Here is a 16,003-nt window from a genome sequence, read left to right as displayed (position 1 = left end):
GATGTCTCTTTAACTTTATCCAATGTGCAATATAATTCAGTACTGTCTGAAATTAGCTGCTCCCAACCATCGCGTGAGTTGATTTCACCCCTCCAGATTAAACCGGGTGAAATTAATCCAGCTCATAACTTTGTGTGAATGCATGTCTTTGCGTAAGCATTTATTACAATGTATGTTTTTGCCACTTTCATGAGTAGATGATTGATCTTTCCCCAATGTAGTTTAATGTCCAAACTGTATCACAGCAAGAACTTCAATCTTAAGTATCTATGAACGTGTAAAAGGTGAGGCTCAAGGCACAGTAATAGGCTTGCCATTCTTGGTCAGTTTTCAGAGCGGCCTCACAAGTTAGAAGCTTTGTATTTGCCAGTGAAAAAAGAATGTAATTCTACATCATTCACAACTGTTCTATATCTCATGCAGTCCCACCCAGAATTGAAGGCCCAGCAGAGGAAACAGTCAATGAGGTTATTAGCAGTCCTGTCACTTTTGCCTGCGATGCAACTGGCATTCCTCCACCGACACTAACTTGGCTGAAGAATGGGAGGACCATTGGTAAGATACTGTGGCACCAATAGAGAACTCATACTTTTGCTTGTACAGTATTAAGATAGTCAGATATTGCCCCCTGGTGGTTAAATTAAAATAATAGCATAAATTCAGCATTATTTTGAGAAAAAGAATTGTTCTTATTCCCAGCTATTGTTCTCTCCGTTTACTTAGATTTCTGCGCAGATGTCTTTGGCACATATACTGTTTATAGCTAGGGTGCCAAAGACTTTTGCACAGTACTGTATTTGTCAACGTAGGGTGGAGAGTGAGTTTGTAAATCTGGTGTAAGTAAAGCGTGTTGGGAATGAGGAGGGTGGAGCGCCGCAGGAGGGGTGTGGTGCAGGTGGCAGAGAAGGAGTGCCAGGGTGGGGTATGGCACTGGTGCAGACACACCCAGCCCTGAAACACCAGGCCAAGGTGATTTGATTCCAAACAATTGGTTTATTGATCATTACAGGATGTCTCTCTGGTGCTTCACGCTTCCTCTGCTCTCCTCTCCCTTCCCCTTTCCCCAAACATTATTGCCCTCTCCCTGCCCCCTTCCCACTCTGAGTCCGCAAGAGTCCCATAACAGAATCAGTCACACGTGTCATGAAACATGTTTTTTCATGCAGCAGCAGTACAGTACAATACACAAAAGCACTACAGTACTGTGCAAAAGTCTTAGGCAATCTCTCTCTCTCTCTCTCTCTCTCTCTCCCCTCTCTCCCTCCCTCCCTCTCTCCCTCTCCTCTCCCCCTCTCTCCCCCTCTCTCCCCCCTCTCTCCCCCTCTCTCCCCTCTCTCCCTCTCCTCTCCCCCTCTCTCTCCCCTCTCTCATACATATGTATGAATGTACCAAAGACGTTTGCACAGTACTGTACTTCCAGTACACCTAGTGAATGTCAGCATACCACTGATTTTACTTTCTTTTGCAATGGTTAAGATGGCTTTTGTGTAAATCAGTGCTGATGTGTGTAAGATTTTTTTTGACACTTTAATACTATACAATCTAGAAAGCAAAGTGTATTTGAATACAGTTTTTAATTTTGACTTAAACGATTCAGTTAACTGCACTATTTAAACAAAAGCAGAATTGCTGCAGTTTTTAGCAGGTCGGGCAGTATAGGTGGAGGTAGAAAACGAATTAATGCTTTGGGTCAAAGTCCTTTTATTAGAATTCAGGTAATGCTGCTGAATCCACAAAGATCTTCTGACTAACTTTAAAGTTACTTGAAACAAATTATGTTGGAAGGGCCTCTTTTTGTTGGTTTTGACAACTTTCTATTTCCTTGGGATATGGTGATACCTTAAGCATTAATCACATGACATATGACTGTGTGACAGCTGCACTTGCCTGCAGTTTGCAAATGTTATTTTAACTTGCCGTATAGTCCTTACAAACGTGAACTGCGTTCCCAAAATTTGAATTCCCAGTGTGAGTGACTCCAAGATTTGGAGTACAGTGCGCAGACAGGAGAAGGGAAATAGTTTGCCACAAACCACAGGTACATTTCTCTTACAATGCTGGCAGCACTATGTGGGAGACCTGCCAAGTGTTCCGGAGATTGCCAGACAATCTGAAGAGTTGCCAATCTGCTTTAACTCTTCTCAAAGATGGAATAAAGATGTGCCCTTGATTAACTAAAACAGAATTTTGTTCCATTTCTCGCACACTGGAATAAAAATTCGTATTGGGAGAAACTTCATGATGAATGTACCACCTTTATTAACCTGTAATATCGATTATCTCTTAGTGATTTCACATTTATGGTTGACCACAACAATCAGTAAGTCACTCAGCTCCTCCGGAAGGGAAAAGAAATGGGAATTAATTGAGACTGCATGCAGGAGTAGGCCACCTGGTCCTTCCAACCTGCTCTGCCATTCAGTTATTTCAATACCACATTCCTGTTCATGACATAACATCTCCTCATACAGCAGTTCCTCAAGAATCAGTCTGGCGAACATTCGCCGCACTCTCTCATTAGCCCTCTCCACCGCTGCTGCCTAGCCAGCCAAGTACTTGCAGAATTTTCTGGCTTTATTTGTTCACTGGAAAGCAAAATGCTGATAAAGTAACAACACATCAATTATTTTAAAAAGACATTTTGCAGAATAAATCTGTCTTTAATTGGTTTGAGTAGCAATATGCGTTCATATTATTGACATTATTTTGTAAAGTTTTACATGCTGTAAAATAAAATGTTCAGAATGAAGTGCTTAGTTACTTTTCATTTGAAACTAATTTTACCCTTTAAATGGGTTTTTAATTCCTTCTTGGTTAATCTTGTATGGATAGCTTTCATGTTTACAACAGAAACACTTTCTGAAATTTTTCACAATGTACAATCATGTAAGCTGGATTCAACTGGAAAGTGATTCTGCAGTTAAATCATCAATAAGCTAAATTAATATTTTTATTAAAGACTAACAAATCAGGAGGCGTTTACTCCTCTTCTAACTATTTAATCAGAATCAGCTGATCTTAAATGAGTGCGAATTATTTGAATTTTCATCGTTCTATTATCATTTAACCCTAAAATGGACAATGGCTTCTGACAAGAGTACTAGTAAAATGTGTGGGGTTTTTTCCTTCAGAAAATGCACAGTCCTTGGAGATGCACATTCTGTCTGGGGGCAGCAAACTGCAGATTGCTCGGTCACAGCTTGCAGACAGTGGCTCCTACACCTGTGTAGCAACAAACGTGGAGGGAATGGCCCAGAAAACCTACATCCTGACAATTCACGGTGCGCAAGAGCCAAGAGGCTGACTACTTTTCATACTGCTTTGAGCTTATCACTAGGTCATAATATCAGTCTGGTTGCTGTCACAATCGATTTGCTTAGTTTGTGTGTGTAACGAGGAAGAACAAAACAAATGCAATTGTGTAGTAAGTGCAAGAGGGAAGAACACACAAGAACCCCTTCACCAACTTTCACACTCCCAATCTTTCTCATGTTAATGATGATCACATAGAACAGTATCAGATTTAATAAAAATTATGGTTAATTGAACATGCTCGTGACATTCTCCTGGCACCTATTTTCATCCAGTTACCTTTTATCTGTTCAGTCTGAACCAGACAGATAACAATCAAAAATTTTAAGAACAATCAGGCTCTGTTATCACTATGTTTGCAGCATTCTTTACACCTCCACCCCACCCCTGCCTCACCCTACCTTGACTTTCTTAAACTCTGAGCTTAGTTTCTCTGAGGCTGCTTTCAACATGTAAACTCTAACTTCAAAAGTTCTCAAGAAGAACAACATTCCTCAGAGTCAGGATCAGGTTCAGTATCGCTGACAGACACGATGTTGTGGTATTTGTTGTTTAATGCATCATAATGCTTCTTACCTGATTCTCCAACCTATGTACCTTCCAAAGTATTTGCTCCTGTTTTTAAAGACCTCTCTGGAACCGGAGTGTCACAACTCTGCATCCTCCAAGCTCATCCCAGACTTCCAACTCTCACTGCACACTTTCCCCACTCCATCCTCATTTCTGGTGTTTGCTTTGCAATGATTTTGATTGGATCTGCTGTTGCTGAGCGTTTGCCTGGTTGCTTACATTAGAAAGTAGCTGTTGATTCTGTAGCTTTTTAAAAGAGGAATAATGGCACTCTGTTCTAGTCTTGATGTCTTTTCTCCTGAGAGTTCATTAATGTAACCATCTGAAGTAATAACAAAGCTTAGGCGATAAAGGGAAAGAAGCAGAGAATAATGATTTGACACACTTCAGTGGAGGAGGTACAAAAGGAGGAGATGTAATGATCCAAAGAACAACTTGATCCCTGAATCTCTCTAATCCATCCCAGTGTAGTGAAAATGTTCTTATTATTCCAACATATTGAAAAACTGAAAAACTTGAGAACATGAAGTAGTAGGAAGAAAATCTCCTACTAAACAGTTAAAAAATGTAGTGTTTTCCATAGCAAATACGTTCATATTTGTTTAAAAAAATTAAAATCTGATGGCTCCCGTATCCATAAATGAGGGACTTGGAGGAAAATTAGAAACAATTGGGGTGAGGGCTTATTTGGAGTAAAAGCTGTAAAACAAATAGGATAACAGAATAGAACTAGTGTCAACATTGCTTGTAACCCAGGTCAAAGAAGATTTGCAAAACAATGAATATCCTCCACGTATTTTCAAGATTATAGAGAGATTAGCGGGAAGGTTGGATTGATAGTTATAATTTATGAAAGTTTCAAATACCAGCTCAAAATAAAATAAACCAAGAATAATCAAACAGATTCCTCCCACCAAAGAATTACAGACCTGTGCAAAACATTGCAAGGTAATTGCTGGAGAATCATAGTAAGTGCAGTCAAGGGGCAAGTAAGAAACTTATTGTAAAGGAGAGAAATCTGAGGCTAATGTAAGAAGTAAAGTCATTGAAGCTGCAGTGATGCATAAGGTATCCAGCACACTTACGTTCCCTTTTTCTGAAAGCCATGGTCACCAACGTCCGCATCGGATATGGTACCTAGACAGACAGGCCGTAACTTCATAACCATTTGATTTTAGAGATGTGATTGGAATTCATACTGTGATTGATAGCTCTGTACAGTTTTCCTGACTGCTGTGTTACAGTCCCTCCTAGTATTTCTGGTTCCGAGATGCCCAGTGAAGTCAGTGTTCTGCAGGGTGAAAACGTGAAGCTGGTTTGTGCTGCTGATGGCATTCCCAGACCCTCAGTGCAGTGGCTTAAAGACAGCAAACTTCTGAATGACACTGACGATAAACGAATAAGGTAATTTAGAATTTTTAATCTTTTCAAAATTGTAGAAGCAATTAGTAAATTCTTCCACAATGTCTTTTTTGCAGAACCATGTAATATTAATTGCCATATAGAGCCCACAGACTCAACCAAATACTTCTGGTTACCTTATTTCTTACCCCCTTTCATCTCCATTCATTCTCAACCTTCATCGTAATCAGCAAAGTCCGCACTTTGAGATGAAGTGCAGTAGCTCTCTCTTTACAGCCAGGTGCAGTAGCCAACATTCCCAATTGTGTAAGACACAGTAAGGGCACTGAACAAGTTAAAACGTACTTTAAATCTACCCCAAAGGTTGACACAAGAATCCAAAAGAACAATTGCATAAGATCTGTGGCATATTCCATCTGTCGGTCTCAACGAGCCTAACAATTTGATGTGAACATACACTTAATTAGTGTCATGAAACACTAACTAAATCCATTTAATTTGAGATTGTCTTCACACTATTGCCTAAGTTTCTTTTGTTGCAAGCTCCAGAGATAATAACGCTTTTCTTTCAAATTTTAGTTGCAAACCTGTTTTCCATATTTTCCTTGATGCGTAGTTTACAAATTAATATAACAACAAATTCACATGAGGCTTATCATTGAATTGTAGATTTATTCACGTAATCCACACAATCAGGCAATTCTTCTTCCTGATGTACTTTTAAAAATCTTTCTCAATGGATTCTGAACAGTTTAGTCTTATATTAACCATTGTAGTATATGTAGAATTCTTGTGGCTCTGCTCTCCATCTCCTGCCACGTGTCACGCAGATGATCAAAGCTGTTGTGCAAACAGCTGCCAAGTAGCAACTCCAGGAGAGGTCAGGCATAGCCATGGAGAATATTGTGTACTTCAATAAAGAAAAGTTTGTGGTTGTGATTTATATATAATATGTGACTATGTTCCTCCAGAGTGAGTTCAAATGGCAGCACCCTCCACATTAATAGGGCAATGACTACAGACATTGGCAAATACACTTGTGTGGCCACCAACTCTGCTGGCGAAGAAGATCGAATTTTTAACCTCAATGTTTATGGTGAGTAATGTCAATGACTAAATGAAACTTATTTAAAGTTTACTGTTCTCTGTTGTGCTTTTAGTTTTGGTTATACAAAAAGTGGCAGAGACAGATTCTGCAAGATTCCTAGGAGTTAAGTAGGTAGTTCAATTTTCAGATGAGCCAAAGTTCAGTGCATGGTCTGAACTGAATCCATGGACGTCGCCCAACACAATCAGCGTGATGCTGAGTAGGTGATTCAGTATTCAAATAGGGTGATGTTTGGTGTCTGGGCTGAACTGATTTCACGGACATCGCCCAACACAATCAGTGTGATGCTGAGTAGGTAGTTCAATATTCAGATGAGCTGAAGTGCCAGGTCTGAACTGAGTTGACTGGACTGGATGTGATGCTCTCATGACTTCATTGTCCCCAGGTTACAAATGGAAAAAGTCAAAATGAAGTATTTCCATTTTTTCATTTTATTCATGAATATCATCAATTACTTCAAAGCAAGCAGCAACTGTTTTCATAGGCTACAGTATGCAACTACTGTTTATAGCAAAGCTATGGTGATAAATTCAATGTGAACACCTGACAATTTTGGCCAAGTTGTCACTTTCATCAGGACGTGGGACTCACTCTTCTGTTTTCTCAACAATGCAAGGAACACTATTAATAATAACTGCAAGAAATATTGAAAAAGAAAACTAAATACAGTTTGAGTAAGTATTCTTGTCTTACTTCAGAAGTCAACTAAGAAACCATGTCCTGTACAGTGGAATATCTTCAAGCACTGTAGAATTACTGTGTGGATCATGGGTTGAAGTTCTAAAGTAAGGTTTGAATTTCATTAAGGCGAAGAGACCCTCAGCTGGATCTTGTTGCCAAGTTTCTGAAAAATCTCTACTCTACAGTGACCTTTTCTACATCATGTGCCCATAAACTGGATCCTGCAAAGTCACACACAAAAAATGCTGGAGGAACTCAACAGGCCAGGCAGCATCTATGGAAAAGAGTAAACAGTCAACGTTTTAGGCCGAGACCCTTCCAAGTCAAATATCTTGCCCAAATTCACTGACCTGGCTCACAACCAGATCTACACTCTGAGTGAACATCTAGAACATTAGAAGCTTCAGGAGAAGGAAGAATGAGAAATGAAACTAATGACCTGATGAACTTAACTTGATGCATTTAATGTACATCTGTGGCTTATTATTTATTAATATATCATCATAAATTGTATTTAATTCTCTTTTTCAATATATCTTGCAACATTTTAAGTGCTTTTATTCCATTTATTCAACTAAAAATTTAAAGATATGGGAAATATTGTTTTAAATTTAGTTGTTAATGTACGAGATGGGGTTTTGATATGATCTATTTATATAGTAGTAAGTCATGATATTAACTAATAAGTGAATGCCATTTCTTCTCCAGTTCCACCAGTCATTCACAGTAATCAGATGGGGAACCAGGAACTGAGTACTATATTGGATAACTCGATTAATATTGAGTGTAAGGCTACTGGCTCCCCACCGCCACAGCTAAACTGGTTAAAGAATGGTCTTCCTCTTCCAATTTCATCTCAGATCCGGCTGCTCTCCGCTGGGAAAGTTCTGAGGTTAGTTTTCTGGAGGGCAATGTTTTCATTGAATTTTTGTACCTGAAGATTCAAAGCCCTTTTGGTGCAGGATATTCAAGGTTGTCAGAGGCCTGGGTTCCGCCATGCCTGATCTTTTCAAGCCAGTCAGAAGGCTGAAGAGGTAATCCCAGGAAAAGGGTTTATTACCACTGACATATGCCGTGACATTTGTTGTTTGGTGGCAGCAGTACAGTGCAAGACATAAAATATTACCATAAATTACAATGAAAATAAAACAAATAAATAGTGCAAAAAGCAGATAGTGAGGGACAGTTCATGGGATCACGGACTGTTCAGATATCTGATGGCAGAGGGGATGAAGCTGTTCTTAAAATATAGAGTGTGGGACTTCAGGCTCCTGTACCTCCTCCCTAATGGTTGTAATGTGAAAAGGGCATGTCCCGGATGGTTAATGATGGGTGAAAGTTACCCAAATTGGAGATAGTTCATTGAGTCTCGATTTACTCTGAGGATTCTGAAGACTGAGGGGTTACAAAGGCACTTTAGGAATCAGTAAGTGAGCACTGAGACTACCTTTGGACTTCCTGCACTGGTACCCTGCAATACACTCAGGATGCATTCTCAGGAATCAGCTATAAAAGTTTATCATCGATGACATACCATGATGTGCTGCTGAAGGTATTTCTGTACTGAAACCTGGCCAAGAAATAAATCATTGAATGGCTTAGTATGGAGAGGCTGGCTGTGAGAACTGCAGGCTGCGGTTGGGTGGGCCCAGGTGAACGGTTTGCCTGCTCAGCAATGAGATGTGGGCCACGGGTAGGATAGGTATTGCTGAGGACTGACATGTGTTGATGGTCTCCCCCCTCAGGTTGGGTGAGACTAGAACCAGGCTTTGAGTGAAACTTAAATATTTAACTTTTAGTTTGAGTCAGTAGTAAGGAAGGAAAATGCAATTTAAGCATTCATTGCAAGAGAACTAGAAAATAAAAGCAAGGATGTAATGCTGAGGCTTATAAGGCATTGGTCAGACCACATTTGAAGTATTATGAGCAGTTCTGGGCCCCATGTTTAAGATAGGATGTGTTCGGATTGGAGAAGGTCCAGAGGAGATTTACAAGAATGATCCCAAGAATGAAAATGTTAATGTGTGAGTTGTGTTTGATGACTGTAGGTCTGTACTCAGTGAGTTTAGTAGAATGAGGGGGATCTCACTGAAACCTTCCAAATATACAAAGGCCTAGTTAGAGTAGACAGAGGGAGGATGCTTCTAATAGCGGAAGAGTCTAGAACCAGAGGACACCACCTCGGAATAGAAGGATGTCCCTTTAAAACAGAGATGAGGAGGAATATTTTTATCCAGGTAGTGTGTTAGGGTAAACCTGTAGATTTCATTTCCACAGACAGCTGTGGAGACCAAGTCATGGGGTATATTTAAAGTGGAATTTGATAGGCAATAGAATGGGTTCAGGGGGTAAATAAATCAGCTGTAAACAAATAGTAGAACAGACTTGATGGGCCAAATGGCTTAATTCTGCTTCTGTTTCTTACAGCTTTATGGTCAAAGCTGTGGTACTCTGACCACCAAATCCTACAGTCTCCCTCATCACCTACTGATTGTAATGCCTCCCTCTTCCTTTGTCTGGTTGCCCTAGTCTAGAGAGTATCCTGTGGCCAGCTGTTTGTTCCCCAGCATTGGCCTGTACCCATTTCACCGTGCCAATCGGGCTGCAACCACTAACCCCACATCCCATCACCGAGCAACTATATCACTCACTGCAGCTTAACTATGTCAACCCTGTGGTGTGACTCATTACCGATAGAGTGCAAGCGGAAGGTCGGCAGACACTCCAGGCCTGCAGCACAGCGGTAGGAAGGGCAAGGAGTCACGCCAAGTACGTAACCAAAGTTAATGCCAAGTATAGGTGTTATGTACCTGTGCACATTCAACCCAGAGGACCTCAAGCACTGTATTAAATCAGCACTCCAGGAGGCAGCACCAGGTAGGCTATCAGTGTAATGGGCAGGCCCAGACTGTTCAATTGAAGTACCGTGTTGCATTCAAATAAAAGTGGAAACAGCTGGAAAGGTGTGGAGAGAAAGACAGCTCCTAGAGCATAAAGGAGGAGCGATACTGGCATAAAATGTCTGTCTGATCTGGAAGTGATTCTCTCTATCTCCATCTGCCGCAAGATCTGAGTTTGTAATTCTGATTTTCTTTCAGGTTTTCAATAGTTATTTTTGAATATATAATTTAAGAATAATATTTGGCCCCAGCTTGCCCAAAAAGTCAAGTTTAACTGGAAGTTTTAGATCAATCCGTATCCTAAGGAGCTCTTCACACTTGATAATTAGCTTAATTTAATTAACCTGAGCAACAGTCAAGTATTCCCATTGAGGAGCTTCTGTGAGAAGATGGGGGATAGGCACTTGAGTCAGCAGCATCAATGGTGAAAATAGCCAAAAATGTAACCACAACAAAAACCATTGTCCCCAACCCCCAACTCCAGATGAAGCGAGATAGTCAGAACTAGTTATTATTATAAGGCAGGAGATTGCGGCTGAAAGGAAAATTGGATCAGCCATGATGAAATGGCAGAGCAGATTTGATGGGGCAAATGGCCTAATTCTGCTCCTATATCTTATGGTATTATGGTCTATTACACTTTTACAGAATTGTGCGGGCCCAGATGTCAGATGATGGGACATACACTTGTGTGGCTTCTAATCGAGCTGGTGTGGACAACAAGCATTACAACTTAATAGTGCATGGTGAGTTTACTAACCGGGATCATGCATTGCTTTACAGCATCCTCTCCTTAGTCTGTGGTTTCTAAGCACTTGCAATTATATGTTGTGGAAAAGAGTTTATTTACATTGTTGAACAGCTTCATTGGCACAGGAGACTGCTGTAAGGCTGAACAGCAATGAGGCCACAGACAGTGATCTTGCATTATTGACTATTTATTATGTAGCAGCTGCTTTTCCCATTGTGCTGAAAGGTCCCATCCCTCTTCTCTTCCCTTGGGTTCCCCAGCATCCTGCCTTCTTGAAACTCTGGGCTCACCTGGACACCCAGGGACTGCTGCCTGGGATTTTTTTATTGAACAATGGTAATATCTTGTCTCATGGGTTGAATTTATTATGTGTTTGTATTTGATTAAGTGGGTATGGCAGACGGATGTGTGAACAGGCAGCACAGTACAGACAGACCCTTTGGCCCATGATGTGCCAAACATCAGTCTAACCTTTCCCTCTGACACAGTCTGTAACTTTCCATTTGTCTTTCATCCATGTGTCTAAGACTCTCAAATGTCCCTAATATATCAGCCTCTACTGCCATTCCTGGCCGTACTTTCAAGGCACCAACAACTCTCTGTGTAAACAAAACCCTACCTCTATGATATCTCCCCAAGACTTTCTTCCACTCACGTTAAAAGTATGTCCTCTGGTATTAGCCATGGCCATCCTGGGAAAAAGCACTGGCTGTCCACTCTATTTATGAAGATTGGACGTATCAGGAAAATTTCCCCTGATCAGTAGTGTCATTGTGAGCATGCATATAAAGAACACGTCTGCAGTGTTGTTGATTACTACAAGCAGAGTTACTCTCCCACACAGCCTACACAGTCAATGTAGTTATTGCATGAGCAGAGTCAAAACGATTCATTACTTTCCATTGTTTTCTTTGCCGAACACAGTCCCTCCAAGGCTGGATGGCGCTGGTGGCATCAAAGACCTTACGATAGTGAAGGGGAATCCGGCAGCCTTAACGTGCATCACTGACGGAATACCAATGCCAACATTAGCATGGCTGAAAGAAACGCAGCCTCTTAAGCTGAGTCCTCACATGACCGTTGGAAACCAGGGAATGTCGCTGCAGATTACTGCAGCTGAAGTGGAAGACAGTGGAACGTACACCTGTGTGGCTGCCAATGAAGCTGGGGAGGTCAGCAAACACTTCAGACTGAAAGTGCTTGGTAAGTCAGACGTAACACACCACCACGAATAAAGGAAAACTGGCAAATAACTCTTGACACTGGCCATGGAGGCAGCCATCTCCTAGGCAGAGAGACGCCAGAAGTTTGTTCTACAGAAAAATCCCCAAGGTCAGAGTTCACAGGTATATCATTGATAGTTGGCATTGCATCATCTGCACTGCTGCAGAAAGGACAAATGGTAAATTTTGACACTAAAGCCAGTCACAGAGGTAAGACAATGCATGAAGATTAACTGGCCTACAGAGCGAAAAGTGAAAAACTACTCATTTTTATTACCGGTTTTGATTTTTTAACTTATTTGGTTAAGAAACTTGGTTTGCGTGTGTTGGATCACTTGCTGCACTCTTTTACAGAACTTCAAAACAACTCGCTGAAGTTTTATTTTATGGCATATTGCAGATCCACCTCATATTAATGGCTCTGATTTTGCGGAGGAGACCTCTGTGGTGGTGAACAATCCCTTAGAGCTTCACTGTGTTGCCACGGGCATCCCCACTCCCAAACTGACCTGGATTAAGGATGGACGGCCACTGCCTCAGATGGATACCATTCACATTCTTCATGGTGGCGAAGTGTTGAGAATAGAGAATGCTCAGGTGTGGTGGAAGCCCCTATCCAAATTGGCTCTTTCTCCGTAATATTTCCAAACAGCATGGAGACGTGATGATTGTATATTTCATTGTAGGCTTTGCTTTAACACTAGAGCTTGCTGAAGGAGTGCATTAAATAGCCCTGCTTTAAATAATCAATAGCACTGTAATTAAATGAATTATCATGAAATGTTTTGGTATTCACAGAGAGATACGAATACTATTTGCACCATTGAGGAAATAAAACTTACAAATCCCAATGATTTTTAAAATCCAGTATATTAGACACTTCTTAAAATATTTCTGAAGGTCCAGAAAGGAGGTGCAATTATATACCGGTTTTCTCAGGCGCAATGTGTATTTTGGAAATTCTTCCCAAACAATGAGTTGCTCCATCAGCAGGAGGAGTATTCCTCCTTCTCAAACCACAGCCCACTGTCGCGTTGCCCCAGATGTCAGGCACAGTCTTCCTTCCACCCATCTACTGTCAAATGGACCTCTTATCTCTTCCACCACATAGCACCACTCCCCTAACCCCTGCCACGCAGCCCGATGTTAGGAAGCAGACTTTCTTCAGTAGCAGGAGTGGTTTTCACTTGGGGGAAATTGCCTAGTTAGGTGCAGCATTTCAAGGTAGGGCTTTCCCCTCCCCATCTGAGAAGCACTGGGTGTGCCTGTGAAAAGGAAAATTTAATAGAACGCTGAGGGCAAGACTGGAGAAAATTTGATGGAGGGTTAGAGACGAACAGAGGTTGGGATCTGAGATCAAGTGATCACTGGTATCTCTCTCCTCCTCCACTTTGTCTGACTGTCTGTCTGTCTCTCTCTTCCCCCCCCCCCACCTCTCCTACCTCTCTCTCTCTCTCTCCCTCTCTCACTCTTACCTCTCACTCCTACCTCTCTCTCTCTCTCCTACCTCTCTCTCTCTCTCCTACTTCTCTCTCTCTTCTACCTCTCTCCACACCTCCTCTCTCTTGATCCAAACATTAAATATTCTTTTACCCACTCTATTTCTCCATTTCAACCTCCCCCCATCAATTATTCTGTCTGATCTGGGCCAGACCTGCCCATTAAGATCCTTCCTCTTATAATTCCCATGCCTGTATTCACTCCCACTGTTTTATTAGTAACGAGCCTGGTGGGATAAAAAGACATGTCCTGCCCCTACTCTCTGCTGTCTATGGGCTGCAGACAGCGATTCTAAGGATAAGCCCATAGCATGTAGTGTTTAGTTCTCAGCCACATGGATAGTGAATAGTTTATGGCAGGATGCAGGACTTTAAAAGAATTGTTTTCTAAAATGAGTCCTCAAAAATGTAATGATTTATACATTGTTTTGCAGTATTCTAGAGTAAATTTGAGGCTAATTAAAGTAAAGCATCCCAATTCATGTCTCACATAAGTACTGATCCACAGAAATACTTGCATTTTGTGGATGTTCTATGATTTCTGGTTCCTAAATGCAAAATGTATCACCTTTTCCTCTGATGATTTATCCTGTAAAGATTAAACTAAACCCTTTTCAACTCTGATTACCAAGTTCAAAGTTAAGGAGAGAGCACTGAGATGGTTTATTAAGCCTAATTGCAACTGATTTTTCTCTCATATGCACATTTTGTGAGATTAATTTACTGGTTTACTAAGTATGTATAAAGTAAATATTTTGATACAGTGCCGCATAACCTATGCAGTAGAATTGCTAATGTACCTCTGTGTCAATTTTTATTCAGGCACAGAGAGGTTTCCTCATCATGTCTACGTGGTTCTCCAATAAAACTGAGAAGTAATGAAGTTTTGTAAATCTGATAGTGGCTGTTTCACAGAAGTGATGTGAGACTGAAGTTTATCACATCAATACTTTGTCAGTCCAGCATTTCACTCCTGTCATTGTCACTATGATACAATAAGCATAGAGCATTATGGCATAGTACAGGCCCTTCAGTCCACAATGTTGTGTCGACCTTTTAACCTACTCGAAGATCATCTCACCCTTCCCTCCTACATAGCTCACCATTTTGCTATCATCCATGTGCCAATGTAAAGGCCCTAACAACATTAAAAAGATGTAGATTATTTTAAGGCTTTTGTGTTTTTCCCCCTATGGCAGGTGCAAGATACAGGCAGATACACTTGCCTGGCATCCAGTGTAGCAGGAGATGATGACAGAGAATATTTGGTGAGGGTGCATGGTAAGTTAACAGAATACGTGGACATGCCGTAGAGATGGGCTGTTGACATTAGAATCTCTGATTAACTCGTACAGTTTATTGTCTGTCCTTGTGGCATAAACTTTTCACTGAATTTCACTGTACCTCTGACCAGCTCACTTTCCATCATGACAATGCAACTCAGAGACATTGAACCTTTACGGGTTTCCTGAACACATGCCAAATGGGTATAGTTGTGTCATTTTGATCAGCCATACACGATATTGGACTTAATTCACCACACCAGCAGAAAGAATTTAAGTAAAGAATGCGCGGATGCTTGAACATTTAAGTCAGGATTTTTAACTTTGGCTTCCAGAGGCTGGAGTAGATTGAGTCAGACTGCTGACATGGAAGCTTCACTATTGGCCTGTACAGGTGGACTGGACCCTCATCTGACTCGTGCTTTTGAATCCTGCTAGAGGTTGAACAGTGACTTTCACCAGCATTGAAACGTAAAGAAGTATTAAATACATGGCTATACAATCTAATTTAGTGCTGGAGTTGTACAGCGTAGAGACAGGCCCTTTGCCAACTAAGTTGCCTGTCTGAGCTACTCCTATTTGTCCACACTTGACCTAAATTTCTCTAAAACTTTTCTACCCATGTACCTATCTAAATATCTGTTAAATGTTGTAATGCTGCCCTTGTTTACCACCTTTTCTGAGGACTTGTATAATCTTTTTAAATTTGTTATAGTTCTTATTTAGAACACTACAGCACGGAAACAGGCCCTTTGGCTGACCTAGTTCTGATTCTACATCTGATAAATGCATTGTAGACCAACAGATGTGCGCTGGATGTATTTTGCATAGTTTGAGATTCGTGATATGACCACTTGTTACAATGCCTTCAAGTGAGGAAAAAGAATTTCCAGCCCAAAAAAAATTGTCATTATTGCCAATTTGAATATTGATACCCCTCTATACATCTTTTGTGACACTGATTTGTTTTACAATATTCTAAAGGAAAACTGTACAGATAAATTGAATTTGTTGGTGGATTTGTTGGCAGATTCTGGGGATCTCTACAGTTTGGCAACACTGCTATTGAGAGATGTTCCAACATTTGATTAAGTTGAAGATCTTACAGGAAGTACCTACCATCCTGTGCTTGGCCATGCTCTGAGCTGAACTTTTCTTCCTTCAGTGTCGCCTACAAGCTTAGGTTTCTGTGGAATACAAGCTGGGAAAGTCAGTTGTGAAATCATTATTCTGATAGCACCCTACTTTATGTAATATCCCTAATATTTTACAAAAACTGAAGTAAATTGTATTCCTATTAGACATTTGTTGTTT

The 16,003-nt window shown here is 40.8% G+C and overlaps 1 protein-coding gene across 1 annotated transcript in view; it reads left to right on the top strand.

Annotated features, from left to right (window-relative positions):
• Positions 1-16,003, top strand: part of hmcn1 (hemicentin 1) — a 489,515-nt gene that overhangs the window by 370,210 nt on the left and 103,302 nt on the right. Inside the window, exons 62-70 of the mRNA XM_073063293.1 lie at positions 424-555; positions 3,132-3,281; positions 5,127-5,286; positions 6,216-6,340; positions 7,742-7,925; positions 10,582-10,679; positions 11,609-11,887; positions 12,308-12,504; positions 14,606-14,687. Coding sequence (XP_072919394.1) covers positions 424-555; positions 3,132-3,281; positions 5,127-5,286; positions 6,216-6,340; positions 7,742-7,925; positions 10,582-10,679; positions 11,609-11,887; positions 12,308-12,504; positions 14,606-14,687 — 1,407 coding nt within the window. The remainder of the gene's footprint in view (positions 1-423; positions 556-3,131; positions 3,282-5,126; positions 5,287-6,215; positions 6,341-7,741; positions 7,926-10,581; positions 10,680-11,608; positions 11,888-12,307; positions 12,505-14,605; positions 14,688-16,003) is intronic.

The sequence above is a fragment of the Hemitrygon akajei genome, chromosome 12 (assembly GCF_048418815.1).
Source record: "Hemitrygon akajei chromosome 12, sHemAka1.3, whole genome shotgun sequence".
In the NCBI taxonomy this organism is placed as follows: Eukaryota; Metazoa; Chordata; class Chondrichthyes; order Myliobatiformes; family Dasyatidae; genus Hemitrygon; species Hemitrygon akajei.
This window is presented reverse-complemented; position numbering and strand designations above follow the sequence as displayed.